At 32.3% G+C, this 14,912-nt stretch overlaps 1 protein-coding gene across 1 annotated transcript in view; it reads left to right on the top strand.

Moving 5' to 3' along the window:
* The window catches only part of LOC129223130 (uncharacterized), a 408,522-nt gene that overhangs the window by 204,498 nt on the left and 189,112 nt on the right, over nucleotides 1-14,912 (top strand). The window contains exons 33-35 of the mRNA XM_054857696.1: nucleotides 55-196; nucleotides 5,021-5,255; nucleotides 7,960-8,189. Coding sequence (XP_054713671.1) covers nucleotides 55-196; nucleotides 5,021-5,255; nucleotides 7,960-8,189 — 607 coding nt within the window. The remainder of the gene's footprint in view (nucleotides 1-54; nucleotides 197-5,020; nucleotides 5,256-7,959; nucleotides 8,190-14,912) is intronic.

Here is a 14,912-nt window from a genome sequence, read left to right on the forward strand (position 1 = left end):
GTTTTGAATTTCATACAACGGGGGTGTAATTCTTACTTTCTTTTTTAAAACTAGTTACTGTCGGAATGGAGACGTTGACTGCATAGGAGTACCTTGCACCAGTTTTTCACCAACACCAACTGTTGCTATGCTTCTGAAAGAATGCCAATTCACCGGATGGTCAGAGTGGGTTAACTCAATAAATCCTGAAGATAACGTAAGCTCTTTGTCTAGCATGTTTGGTGATGTTATAGGCAATTAAAACTTTTGGAAAGATCTACGAAGAAAAACTGAAATTATTAGTACCTTTAATTAGAATTGTAAAGTTTCATTATTAAGTATCGTACTGTTAATTTTTTTAGTACAGCTTTAGTACAGTTTTTTTAGTATGGGTCTGCAGTTATCTGAAAATCTGCTATTAAACATTGTTAGTTTTTTTTTTTTTTTTTTCACTTTTCTGAATCCAGTTGATTTTCTGTTTTGTTTTTATGAAATATCATGTTATCAGAAAGCTGGACGGGTTTATTTGCTTGCTGTCATTTCCAAATTAAAGCACTGAGAAAAATTAAGTTTTTCAAAAATGAGTACATTTATGCTTTCAAACTTTCTTGAACCTTTTGTTTCAAATATGAGTATCCATATTTTCAAATAGTGTGCGAAATTATTTCATACTCAAAAGCGAGTACTAACTCGATTAATACTTAGTTTTGAAATTGTTACGTATTCAAAACTGAGCACAAATACCTCAAAAATGAGCACTTGTTGATTTGAGTATTTGAATGTTTCAAATTTGAAACCCACATCGTTGGAGCCATTTTGACTCTGCGATATGTTCAAATAAGAGTAGTTTCTCACCATTTTTGAAATTGTTGTATTTAAAGTTAGTATTTGATAAAAGTTGAACCGTTCACATTCAAAATATTGCATTCAACTTCTTTGAATTTCAATTAAAATAATATTGTGTTTAGCAATAAGGGAGCTTTAAAGACCAATTTTTATGGAAGTAGAACAATTTTTAATAAATTGTTTGTAATATTTGTGAAATTTAATGCATAGTCAATTGTTATTTGCACAAAATCGGATTAAATTGCTCACTGAAATTAATCAATACAATGAAAATGGTTACTGGTATGAGTTAATGTTTTAGGAAGAAAATAACTTCGTAAATTAAAGATAAAATACTACGTTTTCGTAAATTAAAGATAAAATACTAACTTTATGATTTTTAATTTTATAACTGTAAAATATGTTTTTGTGCAAACCTTGAACGGTTTTTTAGTTAGAAAAAATAGAGTGAATTTGAAAAGTAAATAAACGTCATGTGATAAAAATACGAATAAAAGAGAAAAAAAGAATTGCCCCTCAACTCTCCTTAAAATTCAGAAAATATTCTTTGCAAAAATATACAAGAAGCAACCTCATCTTATGGCTTTCCTCCCGCAGGATGTCCCCTAGTCTTTTGAAAACTAGGGAATATTACTGGAGTCATCAGTTTCCATATGAATGCTTGACTTGCTCTTAGCTTTGATCTTTTCTTCTTTTTAACAATATGCGTGGATACATTGATCTCTGAACAGCTTTTGAAAAGTCAGGACTGCTGTTTTGGGATATATTTTTAAGACTGCACTTTATAAAACTAGCTAACAATAAAGTATCTTTGGTGAGGAATTCTGTTTAAGCATGGGATGTTCCTGTTAGCTTTCCGATAAAAAAAATCATAAGGTAGTAAACAGAAGTTGTAAAAAGTCGTAAATACACTCATTTGTTTGCCAAGTTTTAGTGTTATGCTTAAATTTTCGTTATGAAATTGTCCTGCTATCTCAACTATTGCTACTCACTAAACTGAAATGTTGTCTCGAAGGGACTTCTTGTCGAATTGGTGCATTCCAAGGTAAAACGTAATTAAATCAAATTGTTAGTTAAACTAATGATGAAATAAATGACTTGCCAACGTTTTAATGCGCAAAAATTAAAACTTTGCAGTAATTTGAAATTTTTGTACATTTAAACGTTGGTAATTTATTTATTTAATTTTCAAGCACAAAGGTATTTCTTGTTATTTAAATTGTTGGTTCATAAAGTATTAATGTTTAAACCTGTAACAGCAATGCAATCATCAAAATTCATAATTAATGCACCATAATTTAAGAATTTTGTGTCGTACTACTAGGTAATAATTATGTAAATTTGTATTGTCTTGTTCAGTACATACTACACGTTCTTGTTGCAAGCATATGTACTACACAACGTGCTTGAGGTATCAAAAAAATTGATGACAGACTTTAAACCAGCATGAAAAAAGTTATAGAATCAATAGCGATAGTTAAGAGAGTAGTACGTTAATTTCACAGCTATAAATTATGTGAAGCACAAAAATTCGAAAGAAGAAAAAAAATGTGTCCAGGATTTTTTTTTTTTTTTTTTTTTTGCCACCATTGCAGCATGAATAGTAAAATAATATTCTTAAAGTACAGAACTTTATTGTGCGCATGTTTCGGGTTACCATAAATAATTGCATTATGGAAAAATTTTGAGTTTTTGACATAAAGCTCTGCAGAAGATTGAATTAACGAAATTTATGCAAAATACTGCTGCTTAAGCAACTATCCGACGATAGAAGAGTAGCAAACTAAATTGATCAATTTGAAATGAGAAAAAAAATGTGTTTCATAAAGTTTGAAGCACTAACTTTGGAAAAGGATTACAGTTCAAAGGACAAAAAATACACACATACAGTCAACTCGCAATAACTCGAATCTAAAAAGACAGACGAAAAACTTCGACTTATCAAAAGTTTGACTTACCGCTAATTTTGCGGTTTTCGACATTAAAATATTAAAAACCGTCGACTATTTTAATTAATGTGTCTATATAACAGGCAAAATTATAAAACTTAAAAGTTTTTAAGCACAATATGCACAGTTTAATCAAAAATATTCAGAGAAAAAAATTAAAAGCATGGTTTTGATTTCGATACAGCAGGAATCACTTGAAGAGAGCTGATTCTACTTCAGGAAAGGTGCATATCTTCATTCGTTTAAAATTCAGATTCATGGATTCTACAGCTTAAGAAGTTTCTCTTTTAATATCATTGACAGTACTTGCCTAGACATCTTTAATAGTAAAGAATATTCACTCTGTCTCTCAGGAACTGATCAGCAAATGATCGAACTGAAGAATAAAGGGAACTCAACTTAGGTCAGCCTTTGACTAAAGGAACACAATCAGTTGACTTGACAATTTGACAGATTAAACGCAAATTCGGGGGGTAGTCCAGCAACATGTCAAAATGTAAACAGAACAGTACAACTAAAGAAAACAAGCTAACTCATTTCTGCACGTGTAATTCCTTCATCGCACATTGGCTCAACAGGTGCTCTTCTTGCTTTGGAGGTCTATTGTGCAGGAATTGCAAGCGAAGGTGAATTAATTTTTGTTTCATAGTTTTTTGTTTGTTTGTTTCTTTTTTTCGTTCTTTCGAAATAAATTTCGAGTCATCTTTAAAAAAACTTCGAGTTAAATGAAGTTAAATTCGAGATATTGAGAATAATTAGCATAAGGTTAAACACAAAGGGGTCGGGACTTGATAAAAACTTCGAGTTATAGTAATATTCGAGTTATTGGACTTCGAGTTATTGCGAATTTACTGCATTTTTTAGAAAATTGGTCAAAGTACAAAATATCAGGATTAAACAAACTGTAAAAACGCTAATAGAACTATCTATTTTTTTACTTATAAAACCATGTCAGGAAATCATTGATAGATGTAAACACAGATGCGTGATCAATAAAATATGCGGTACCATTCATATAATAAAGGAGAGTTAGGAAACATAACCTTTCAAAAATCGACTTCAAAAAAATGAATGTTGTTATCATTCTCGTGTCTAATGACGTGCAGAGTGCGAAAGGTTTAGATGCTTCCAAAAGTCTTGATAACAAGAGCTGCTAATTCTGGAGCCAGATGGCTGTACAGGATTTCAATTGGTGGTGAAAAAAAATAATATTGTTTCTTATAATTTCTTTCCCTCATGTTCTGTATGTTTCTCAGTATTTAAGTTATAATTTTCAGTTCTTGCCTCGGTCTCTAATCCACCAATTCCTCTTTGTTTATTGAAACCCTGTAAATTTATTAGTGTTTTTATTCGTAAAAAATAACATGTAAATATTGCATCAATTTCATGTATCACGTTTTAAATTACAGAGAAAAATTAAAGTTACGATTCATGAAAGCACCTATCTCAAGTACAGTAAACTCCCGATTATCCGCGGAATTGAGCAGCGCAGGTGCCTCGGATAGTGAATATCACGGATAAACCGCATAAAGGGTAAAATGAGTGACTCATAAGGTAAAAATTGTTCTTCCTCAAAAAATTGGCTGTATTTATGCACAATGTACTTTCTACAAACAGTGAAAGTACATGTAGTACAGTAAAAACGTTTTGTATTTTGCCCCAACACAATTTAACATCAATAAAGAACAAGTGTATGTACGATGAAGAAAGGGCAACAAATAAATAAATAAACAAGCGAATAAACAAATAAAACAAAAAAACTGAGTTTAAATTTACTATTTTTCGACCGAAAAAAAAACAGCCATTGGTATTTGTTTTTTGCTACGAAAATACCTGTTCCTGATCGTTGATTGACTCCCGGATAATCCGCTCGCGGATAATTACTTAGAGGGAGTTTACTAAGATTCAGAAAAAACATTAATTGTAAGGTTTTAAAATCGCACTTGAGTCAAATAAATTGTTATCCCAAAAATTTACTTCAATACTGTTCAAATATACTCGTACCAACCTTCTTCAGTTAAGAAATCATTAAAATGAAAAGAGTAACTCATTCCCTTTTCTGTTATGCACTTAACTTGATTTTATTGTGTGCGTAGGAAGGGTGCAGAAAATTCAAAAGGGCACATATTCCCTTTATTAATCACTGCACCTCATTTAGATACAATACACTTTCGAAAACACTAAATAAAATTAATGTAAGCTTTGATATAAATGTATTAATAATGTTTGCTACCGATTACTTTTAGGACGGAAACGACAAAGAAAGCATTGAGAAACTGGTATCAGATCGTCGTGTTCAGTGTCCTATTGATCACATACGAACTGTTGAGTGCCGAACTGCATTAACCCAGGAACCTTCGGAAATCAGTGGCCAAAATATAATTTGCAACGAAAATTTTGGACTGATGTGCAACTCTAGCACAACGCATGGCGACTGCCTAGATTATGAGATGAGAGTGTACTGCCAGTGCCATGAAGAAGGTCAGTGATAAAACATTTTAACTGAACTTCTGAATGCTTACGCTTTAATACACTAATAAAAGCACTTAAAAATACGTCGACTTTTTAATACATAAAAACCGTTGAAACATAAGGACGTCTTGCATATGCCATTCGTTTTATGTGCTATTGTGAGTTTTGGTGCCTCTGAGATGTCGATTCAATCGCCACAGTAGACTCCGAGACTTCATTCAATTCATGTGCTATTGTGGATTTTGCTGTCTGAGACATAAATTCAAGTACCACAGTAGAGTCCGAGACGTCATTCATTTCATGTGCTAGCGTGAAATTTGATGTCTGCGATGTCCATTCAAGTACCACAGTAGACTCCGAGACGTCATTCATTTCATGTGAAATTACAGGCTCTTCGATGCCTCTGAGAAAGTAATGCAAGTGTCACAGTAGATTCCGAGCAGTCATTCATTTCATGTATTCATGTACCATAGCAGACTCTTTGAAATCTCCAAGACGACAATTCAAGTGCCACAGTAGACTCTTTGACGCCATTCATTTCATATACAGTTGAACTCGCTCATAACGAATCCTGATTGAACGAAAACCCGGATTTAGCAAGGAAGTCAGAAAGGTTTGGTTGATACAATGTTAAATTTATGGGAGTATAAGTCTCTTTTAACGAGCAAACCCCACGTAAAGCGAGCAATATTTTTGGAATTCACAAAATTTCTATTGCCTTCCAGTTTAGCTTATTATTTGGAAAAATTCTTTCAATCTTATGAAGTCCTCCAAAAGTTGGTGATGAATCATGAAATCAAGAGATCATTAAGTGATGACGGCTCCTTTTTTTCTAATTTGTGGTATGGAGAAGCTTTAGAAAATTGTATACTTCTTGAAGCCAATGTTATCACTTCCGTGGATATTGTAGCTTCAATTCGAGCAATACAGATGAAAAAATAATGGAAACGAAGATGACGATAAGTCAGAAGAATTTGAAACCGAAAAACCCTCAACACACTCAGTAACTTTGGTTTGTTTCAAAACTTAAAACTGTTTTCGAGACGTATTCTCCCTAATTAATAACACATAATAAGAAAAATAGTAAAATTGTTTGGATCAAATTAAGCAACTTCTTTCGCACTGTTCAGAAATATGGGGTAAAAAATGCAAATATGTACGAAATTTTATCATTTTTCACGAACTTGTTTTTTACGAGCACTCGGTTATAAAGAGCAAATATCGCGGTCCCTTCGTGCTCGTTATAAGCAAGTTCAACTGTATCGTTACAGACACAGTGACATCTCCGAGACGCCATTGCACATCAAGATTTCAAGCATATGCAGGACAATCAATATAAATCTAATGTTCTTTCAATGTATCGTTCAAATTTATGAATGTAATGTAGGTGTTTTTATTGGGATTTAATTTGGACGCTTTCACAATAAAGGAAATGATTCATATTTACCCCACAAGAAACCGTGAAAATGTTAAAGTAAAGCTGTTGCTTAGTCGCATAACTGAATCAAGATAATGGAACTCCCTACCTAAATAAGATAAATAAATACCTTTGTGCTGAACAATAAAGTGAGAAAAACAACGTTAAAAAAAGCACAGATTTGCCAATTACAGCATACACGTGTTTCGGCATTACAGGGAACGCCTTTTTCAATGCAAAAAGTAATGAGTTTATGGATGAAAAGACATCCGACAAAAGCCAAGAGCAGACAAACATGCAGCTTAAAAGATAAAAATAGCGGATTAGCCAAACACCAATGAGAAAATTATAAACCGATCAGGAACCAATAGGAATGCATGCAAAGGCCAAGAGCTTTCTCTTAGGTACAGTATACCCAGAAAGAAAGAATTCAATTCGACAAAGATTAAGCTGAAGCTTAAAGAAAAAGAAAATGTCGGTAACCGTGAACCGCAAAAAAGGAAAAGCTGAATGGAAGAAAAAAACACCACGAAATAAAATAAACAGAAACAAAAATATTCGAAAAAAGTAAAAATAAAGATAAATAGAAGAAAAGGGGGGGGGTGTCAATATTTCGTGGTGTTTTTTTCTTCCATTCAGCTTTTCCTTGTTTGCGGTTCACGGTTACCGACATTTTCTTTTTCTTTAAGCTTCGGCTTAATCTTTGTCGAATTGAATTCTTTCTTTCTGGGTTTACTGTACCTAAGAGAAAGCTCTTGGCCTTTGCATGCATTCCTATTGGTTCCTGATCGGTTTATAATTTTCTCATTGGTGTTTGGCTAAACCGCTATTTTTATCTTTTAAGCTGCATGCTTATCTGCTCTTGACTTTTGTGGGATGTCTTTTCATCCATAAGCTCATTACTTTTTCCCTACCCAAATGTTTAAAAAGCATAAATAGAAGAAATTTGTTTAAGAAAAGGCTAAAAAACTTCATACTAAGCTCTACTTCAAATTATTTAGGATACACCTGCAAATTTTTAAAGTGTACTTTAATCACGTTATGAATTTGGACACTCTTTTTTTATTATTGGTTATTTGATCTTTGGATTATTATTTATTTTAAATTATTATCGTTAATAATAAATTGGCACTAAAACTGGTTTCTCTCAGGGTGGTGGGAGCTAGTCAGGCCTTTACTCTTATCTACTCAGAAAAAACTCCTCTCTCTCTCTTACTCTATCTCTCTTACTCGCTCACTAACTTATTCAAAATTAATCCCTTGAACCTGGATAATAAATAATAATGCATTTTTCAGTGACCTGTTCCCCTGGAGAAAAATGGCATGAATGTGCTTTCGAGTGTGACAAAGCTTGCCAGTCTTTCATCACAGATCTAAAAAATCAAGGGGTGTGCAGTGAGGGGCAAAGATGCATTCCTGGTTGTGTTAAAGAAAAATGCGTTTATCCAACCTTAGCGAGAGATGCCGAAACTTGCGTTCCAGCCGATATGTGCACTTGTAAATTAAGCAGCGGATTTACATTGGCGGTAAGTTTTATTTTAAAAGTTTTAGACTGTTTCTGTTATAAAATTGCCGTTCTTAGTTCCCCGTACTGGCTAAATATTAGTGATCCTTCGAAGGCTTTTTTCTTTCTTATAGATGTGCCCGACCCGGGGAGAAGGGAAAGTGAAATAGTTAATTGCATTTACTTACGCATTCTTTTATTAAATTACGTACGCATTAATTTATTAATTATTTAATTTTTATTCCTTCACTTAATAATTACATTATTTATTTATTCATTCGCTAACTTATTAACAACTAATTTATTTTTTCTCTTTTATTAACTTATTTATTTATTTATTCGTTTTTTGTTTCATTTTATTTTTATTTTTTCAATCTTTCTTTAATTTACTCATTTGTTTGATAAAAACATCTTTAATATTCGAATAGAAAATTTATCGTTTAAATATATTACGTTATTACTTTGCCACATGAAAAAAGAAGTGAAAATTTTCCACATTTTTTGGAGGTACAAATTTACTACTGAAAATAAAAAACAATATTTCACTTCCTTATGTCATCCTTATCATTTTCCCAGTGTAAACAAAGAAATAGAGCCTATTTCAGTTCAAAACAGGCCCGTTATTTCAATAGTTTCAAGGGAGGATAAAGGGCGTTAACTCAATGAAATTTTATTAAAAACTACAAAATCACTCCCACTTACATGTAAAAACGTTACGTTTTTTTTTAAAGTAAAGGGGGCCATTGACCCTCTTCACCCTAACCCTGAAAGAAAACACCTGGATCAAGGGGTGATTTTATGCCGTTGATGTGATTACAAATTCGAAGCAATGCAGCATATTTATGTAGTTACTTTGTAATGCGTCACTCGAATTTAAGGATATTTTTATGAAATTCTCAAAGTTCAGACCTCTTGACAGAGTAGAAAAAAAAATAACTCACAGGCTTGAAATTTTATACAGTAGTTTCTGTTAGGAAATTTAAAAAAATGCTGCGCTAAGATTTAAAGCTCAGCGGAATTTAACATAATTTGGAAAATTTTACTTTATTTGACGTGTTTCTAAAAATCTCAAAAATTCAAGTCTCTTGCCAGAGCAGAAGACATTACCTCAGAGTCACCAAATTTTGCACAGCAATTAGGGTTAGGGAGTCACAAGTTTTCCGAACTAAGTGTCCTGCAGATTTTCAGTTTTTTTGGCCCATTCTAGTGCTGTAGTTGGAAAAATTTAATGACTTAATTTGTTGACATCCTGAAATGCAACCTGCGGTTTTTGGAATGGAAAACATATCTTACCATTCGGCAACTGAGAAATATCTTATAAAAGGAACTATAATTGCTTATTGCATCTAAACCTGAATAAAGTTTTTTGATTCATTTTTCATAGGCATATTTTCTTACTTTTAGACAAGTTTGGTTATCTTTCCTTCAAAGAATATTACTGATCTAATGAAACATATTGAATGTACGTGAGTATGTCGTGCAGGGAGATCGCCTGCAACTTTTTTTAATGAACGAAGTCTTTCAAATGAACGAGTTAAATGAACGAATCAAAATAATGAACGATCCTCTGATGAACGGATCATTGAAAAGAACGACATTGCCCACCTCTAGTTATTTCTCCTCTTCAATAGAAAGAAAAAAAATCGAAGTAAAATGTTTTTGTTTTTTAATTGTTATTATTATTATTATTATTATTATTATTTTCCCCAGTGACAATGGCCCTCTTCAAGTGGAGATTTTAGACTTGGATGTTACTCCACGATAATCCTAATACTGATTCAAATTAAAAATGGTACTTTACCCGAGGAAGCGAAAGACAACGATCAAGTTATTCTCTGTATATTTTTCTCATTTTTTTGTCAAACAGGGCAGTATTTCAGTGGTTTATAGTCAACTTATTATTAGTTAATATTATTTATAAAGTAAATTTATTAGATTTTCGTAGAGGGAAACTTTTAATTAGTCAACACAAGAAACGAAAATCATTCCTATTGAAATTAGAAATCTAACAGTATGAGTACCCCAAATAAATGTTTAAAACTTCATTGAAACTGGCACGCTGCATTTTACAGAGAAACTGTCCCTTCGAAATAAATTTGGTAACGAAGTTAAGCTTCTATTTATTGCACCCGTAATCCCATCCATTAGTTCTGCTAGATAGAATATAAATTTCTGCACGATAAAAAAAGTCTTGAATAGATCATAACGATTTTGGATGCATTGATTTTGTGCCATTAGTAGTCCTGCATTGGTATGCCATTGAATAATTTTCATGGACAACAAAACAAAATCAATTTTTGTGAAACAAAGAGCCCTATTAGTGATAGTAAAGGTGACATCAAAATAATATTCTCAATTTGTTAATTGTCATATTTCTGGTATTCAAATTTTTAAAACTCGTGAAAAATATTGAAACTGTTTATTTTTATATGAAGAGTAAAAGATAATTTCAAATCAATGAATAGCCAGAAAAAAAGACAATGAATTTAAAGATGACTGAAATACTAGAAAAAAAAAGAAGAAGAAAATGAAAATTGAAACAAAATCTTTAAACATTTTTATCTTATTGAATTTATTTTAAAAGAAATCATCCTTTGTTTTTAATGCAATTTTACGTGCTTGCTTTTACGCTTTAAACTAATTTTATCAATTAGTTTTGCTCATATCATTTCTGTGGCTTTTTTTTTTAATGTAAAACTGAACTTAAAAATAGAAATTCCGGTCTTTTACACGTTAACATTCACTTTCTCCGTTTGGGATAATATTTAGCGCTAAGTCAACCAAAAATGATGCTGAACTAGATTTATTTATTTTTAAATTTAAATCTCAACATTTTATACATAAAACGCATTTACGAACCGCAAAAGAACTATTTTCATTGTGTGATACGTCGAAAACACGTTTCAGGCATTTTATTATGCGGTTTCTAAAATCAATTCCTTCAGCGGAGTTCTAAAGATAGACTACAGAGCGTTCAGAAGAACTTTGCAGTAGGATGCCTTAAGAATGTTTCCTGTGTTTTGAAATGTCAAAGTGGTAATGAATTTTAGATGAAGCAGTATTTTTTTAAACAGAATTCAATCCGTGTGGGCTGGTATTTTTTTCCCTTTGTGATGACTGAAAGAATGGAATCTATTATTTTTTTCTTGAGCTGCAAATTGCAAAGATTGCTTTCCTGGATTTACTTTCCAAAGATTTGCTTTCCTGGGTAGCAGAAAATTAACTATTGTTTTTTCAATGCAGATAAGAAAACTTTAAAAAATACGAAGTGTTTTACAAATAATAGGGGAAAGTACCCCAAAACAGGATAGCTTATCTATTTTTCGCTTTATTTCTTACTAGTGATACCCGCACGGCTTTGCCCGTAATAGAAAAATCAAAAGGTCTTTTGGTTCGCCTGTATATTTACAAATAATGTATGGTTAATTTTCTCGCCAGTTGGCTTGTACCCATCTTACGGTTCCACGTTATGATAATTTCGTATCTCGCCAATTGGCTTGTGCCCATGTTACGGTTCCACGTTATGAAAATTTCGTAATTTACTTGTCCATCTTATGATATTTTTTTCCTTAAAATTGGAATAGAAAAGAACCACATCGAATTTTCGAAAAATCGCTTCGAGGTGCACACCCCCATGCTACATACTAACTTTGTGCCAAATTTCATGAAAATCGGCCTAACGGTTTAGGCGCTATGCGCGTCACAGACATCCTACAGACATCCTCCGGACAGAGAGACTTTCAGCTTTATTATTAGTAAAGATTGTGTACAAGGTACATTCCAAAGTTAGACGTAATTTAAAAATATACACCTTTTCAACTACTTAAAATACCTCTGTCACATTTGTTCAATAATATTTATGTTGAAAATACTGGTTTCACAAAGTCTTGTAATAGACGTAATTTAAAAATATACACCTTTTCAACTACTTAAAATACCTCTGTCACATTTGTTCAATAATATTTATGTTGAAAATACTGGTTTCACAAAGTCTTGTAATATCCCGTTTTACCCTACCGAGGGTGGGTAAAAAGGGATAGGGATTTGTATGTTATTAGGTTTTTGCTGATTTTAATTTTGATTCAGTTTTTGGAACAAAAATAGGTTACGTTTTTATACGAATAAACTTTTTAATTGTGAATTTGAAAAATTACATAACACAGAACTCGTCTTCTTCTGCTTTGGAACAGGCTTCAAGAGCCCACCCTCGCAGCTCGAGCGTTGTATCCACCCTTCTCCAGATTTCAATTCAAGATACAGAGCGGTGCAGAAAATACATAATTCATCTTTTCCAGCTTCATCTTCTGAAGGCCACGACGTTCAACCTTGGCTAACTGATGATTCTTTTCTTTGGGGGGGGGGGGGGGGGTCTTATGTAAGGTCAATTTTCTTCGATTTTTGCAAATGATGATTGCTTTTTTTTTTTTTTTTTCAGGTTTAGAGTAACATTTTTGAACTTTATCGCTTGTTTTGCATCTTTTGGTTTTCTTTTACGACTCGTTTGTTTTGTTTTCGGAACATTCAAAAGATTTGATTTGGTAGTCCTTTTTTTTTTTTAGCTCTTGAGTTCTTTCTCGTTCTTTTACACGACAACGCGATTGAAACCTTTTGCTCTAGCATTTGATGTAGCTTTAGGGTTTCTCAGATTAAGGGTTTTATTTCTTCCAAGAAAATTGTACAACCAGTGCTTACCCGCAGCTCAAAAGCTGGGATTCTCAAATCGGTTAGGTTAATTCCAAAGAGCCTTTCTTCTAATATCAGTTCATGTTGAGCTAGCTGTTTTTCCTGATCTTTAGTAAAGACGTTTTCAAACCTGCCCAGCTTTTTTACAGCAGCCACTTCTGGTGTCAAAGCATTTAAGCGAGCTTTTTACACTTTTATCTCCAGTGTAAATTTGGAGACATTAAATGAAAGGGGAGTTCGCAGAAAATCCATCCTCCCTTCTAAAACTTCTCGAACAGTCTCTGCCACGCTCTGCTCATCCCGCAGCTATTTTTAATTGAAGTTCGCTGATAATTGCGAGACATCTTGTGTTGCGAAACCAAAATAAATTATTATCTTTTTAAAAATTGCCGAAGAAAATATGGTCAAAGTTTAGTTGTGATTAGCTTATGTTTTTATAATATTATAGTGCGCACAAGGTGTAGTTTTCTGGTTGATCTTTGTATGAGCCCCTAAAAAAGATTTTTGAAAAAAACCAACATTTTTTTTTTAAATTTAAAACTTAAAATTTTGGTCAAAACATTTTTCCGACTTACAGTTTTGTCTATAACTAAATTTTGTACATAGCTCCGGCCAATTATTTGTACCCCAAAAGTAAAGTGAATTATTTTATTTCGAAAATATAACTATTTAAAATTAAAATAATTTGCTGTAATTGATTGTACACATTTCATACCTGTTAACTCTACTGGTTTTTCCGGGAGATTCTTGGATTTTGATCATTTCTCTTGATTGTGTATAAGATGTAAGGAGCATTTGGTTGTACTAAGAAGGAAAATAAAAAATTCTTTTATTTCCTAACTAAGAACGAAAAATCCGTCGTAAACACTACTGTATTTTTTAATGATCTACTGGATTTTTTCCTCAGTAGATGTTGGCAGGTATGACATTTTAATTTATTACTTATTTCAATGAAAATAACTTAAACACATTGCTTAAACATTAATGGAATTGGTCGGGTAAAACGGGGCACATCAAAATTGTATCCCGTTTTGGGCACCCCAAAAGTGTCCCGTTTTGCCAGACCGTGATGCTTTTGACAACATAAATGGCTGACCCTTGATCCGTGACTCACTAGAAATATTTAAATCAGGGATGGCAAAAACACGGGTTTTTTTTTAAAAAAAGCCCATGGACCCAGGGTTTTTTGGATTTTTTAAATAAAACCCAAATAAAGCTGGGTTTTTTAAAAGAAATGTGGGTTTTTTTGTCTTTTTTAGGGAAAATGTGGGTACCTGTCACATATTGTAGCGTAAGAATATGAACAAAGCACAAAAATTGTCTTGGGCTAAAAAAAAAGCTGGAAAATTCAGCGTTTTCTGGAAAAAAGTATAAAAGACGACAAAACCCAAGAATGGTGAAGTTTCAGACTTTTTAGTTTCCATGATTACCAACAGTTAAGGCGAAAAGTTACTTCTCAAGTGATAAAATCTATTGTTCGTTTTTAATTACTCCTTTTTGAATTTTACTTTATTATTTTTCATTTTGTTACACAAAACTACTGTAGAAACTCATGTAGTTTCAGTCCTTTTTTACTGAATTATAGCTTAATCAAGACATTTCTTTGAATTTTATGTTGCCTGTTTTTCTATTTCTGTGTACAGAGTAAGAAATATTAAACTTTTTCGTAAGATAATGAAAATACTGTACATCCTATTCTGTTTTCTGTCTGACCATTTGTAACACCTGTTAATTTCTAAAAAAAAAAACCTTGTTTATTCGAGATTTGTGACGTGTTGGTTCGCAGAAAATAATTCACATGAAAACCTTTTAGCTAGAGTAGTTTCCTCTGTACAATCTACAAATATTGAGAAAATCAGACGTAGCAGGTCTTAGTCAAGATAATTCGAGTTATTTATTGACCAGTTAAAGAAAAAAGTTAAATATATTTATTTAAAATCTTTGAAGTATTTTTTTAATGCCATTAAGAGTTAAGAAATACTATTAAAGTTCAAAATTTATTTTTTATGTCCATTGTCTGTGGTGAAGAACAAATAAAAAAGAAGTTTAAATTGTGAAAATA

The sequence above is a fragment of the Uloborus diversus genome, chromosome 5 (assembly GCF_026930045.1).
Source record: "Uloborus diversus isolate 005 chromosome 5, Udiv.v.3.1, whole genome shotgun sequence".
Classification (NCBI taxonomy): domain Eukaryota; kingdom Metazoa; phylum Arthropoda; class Arachnida; order Araneae; family Uloboridae; genus Uloborus; species Uloborus diversus.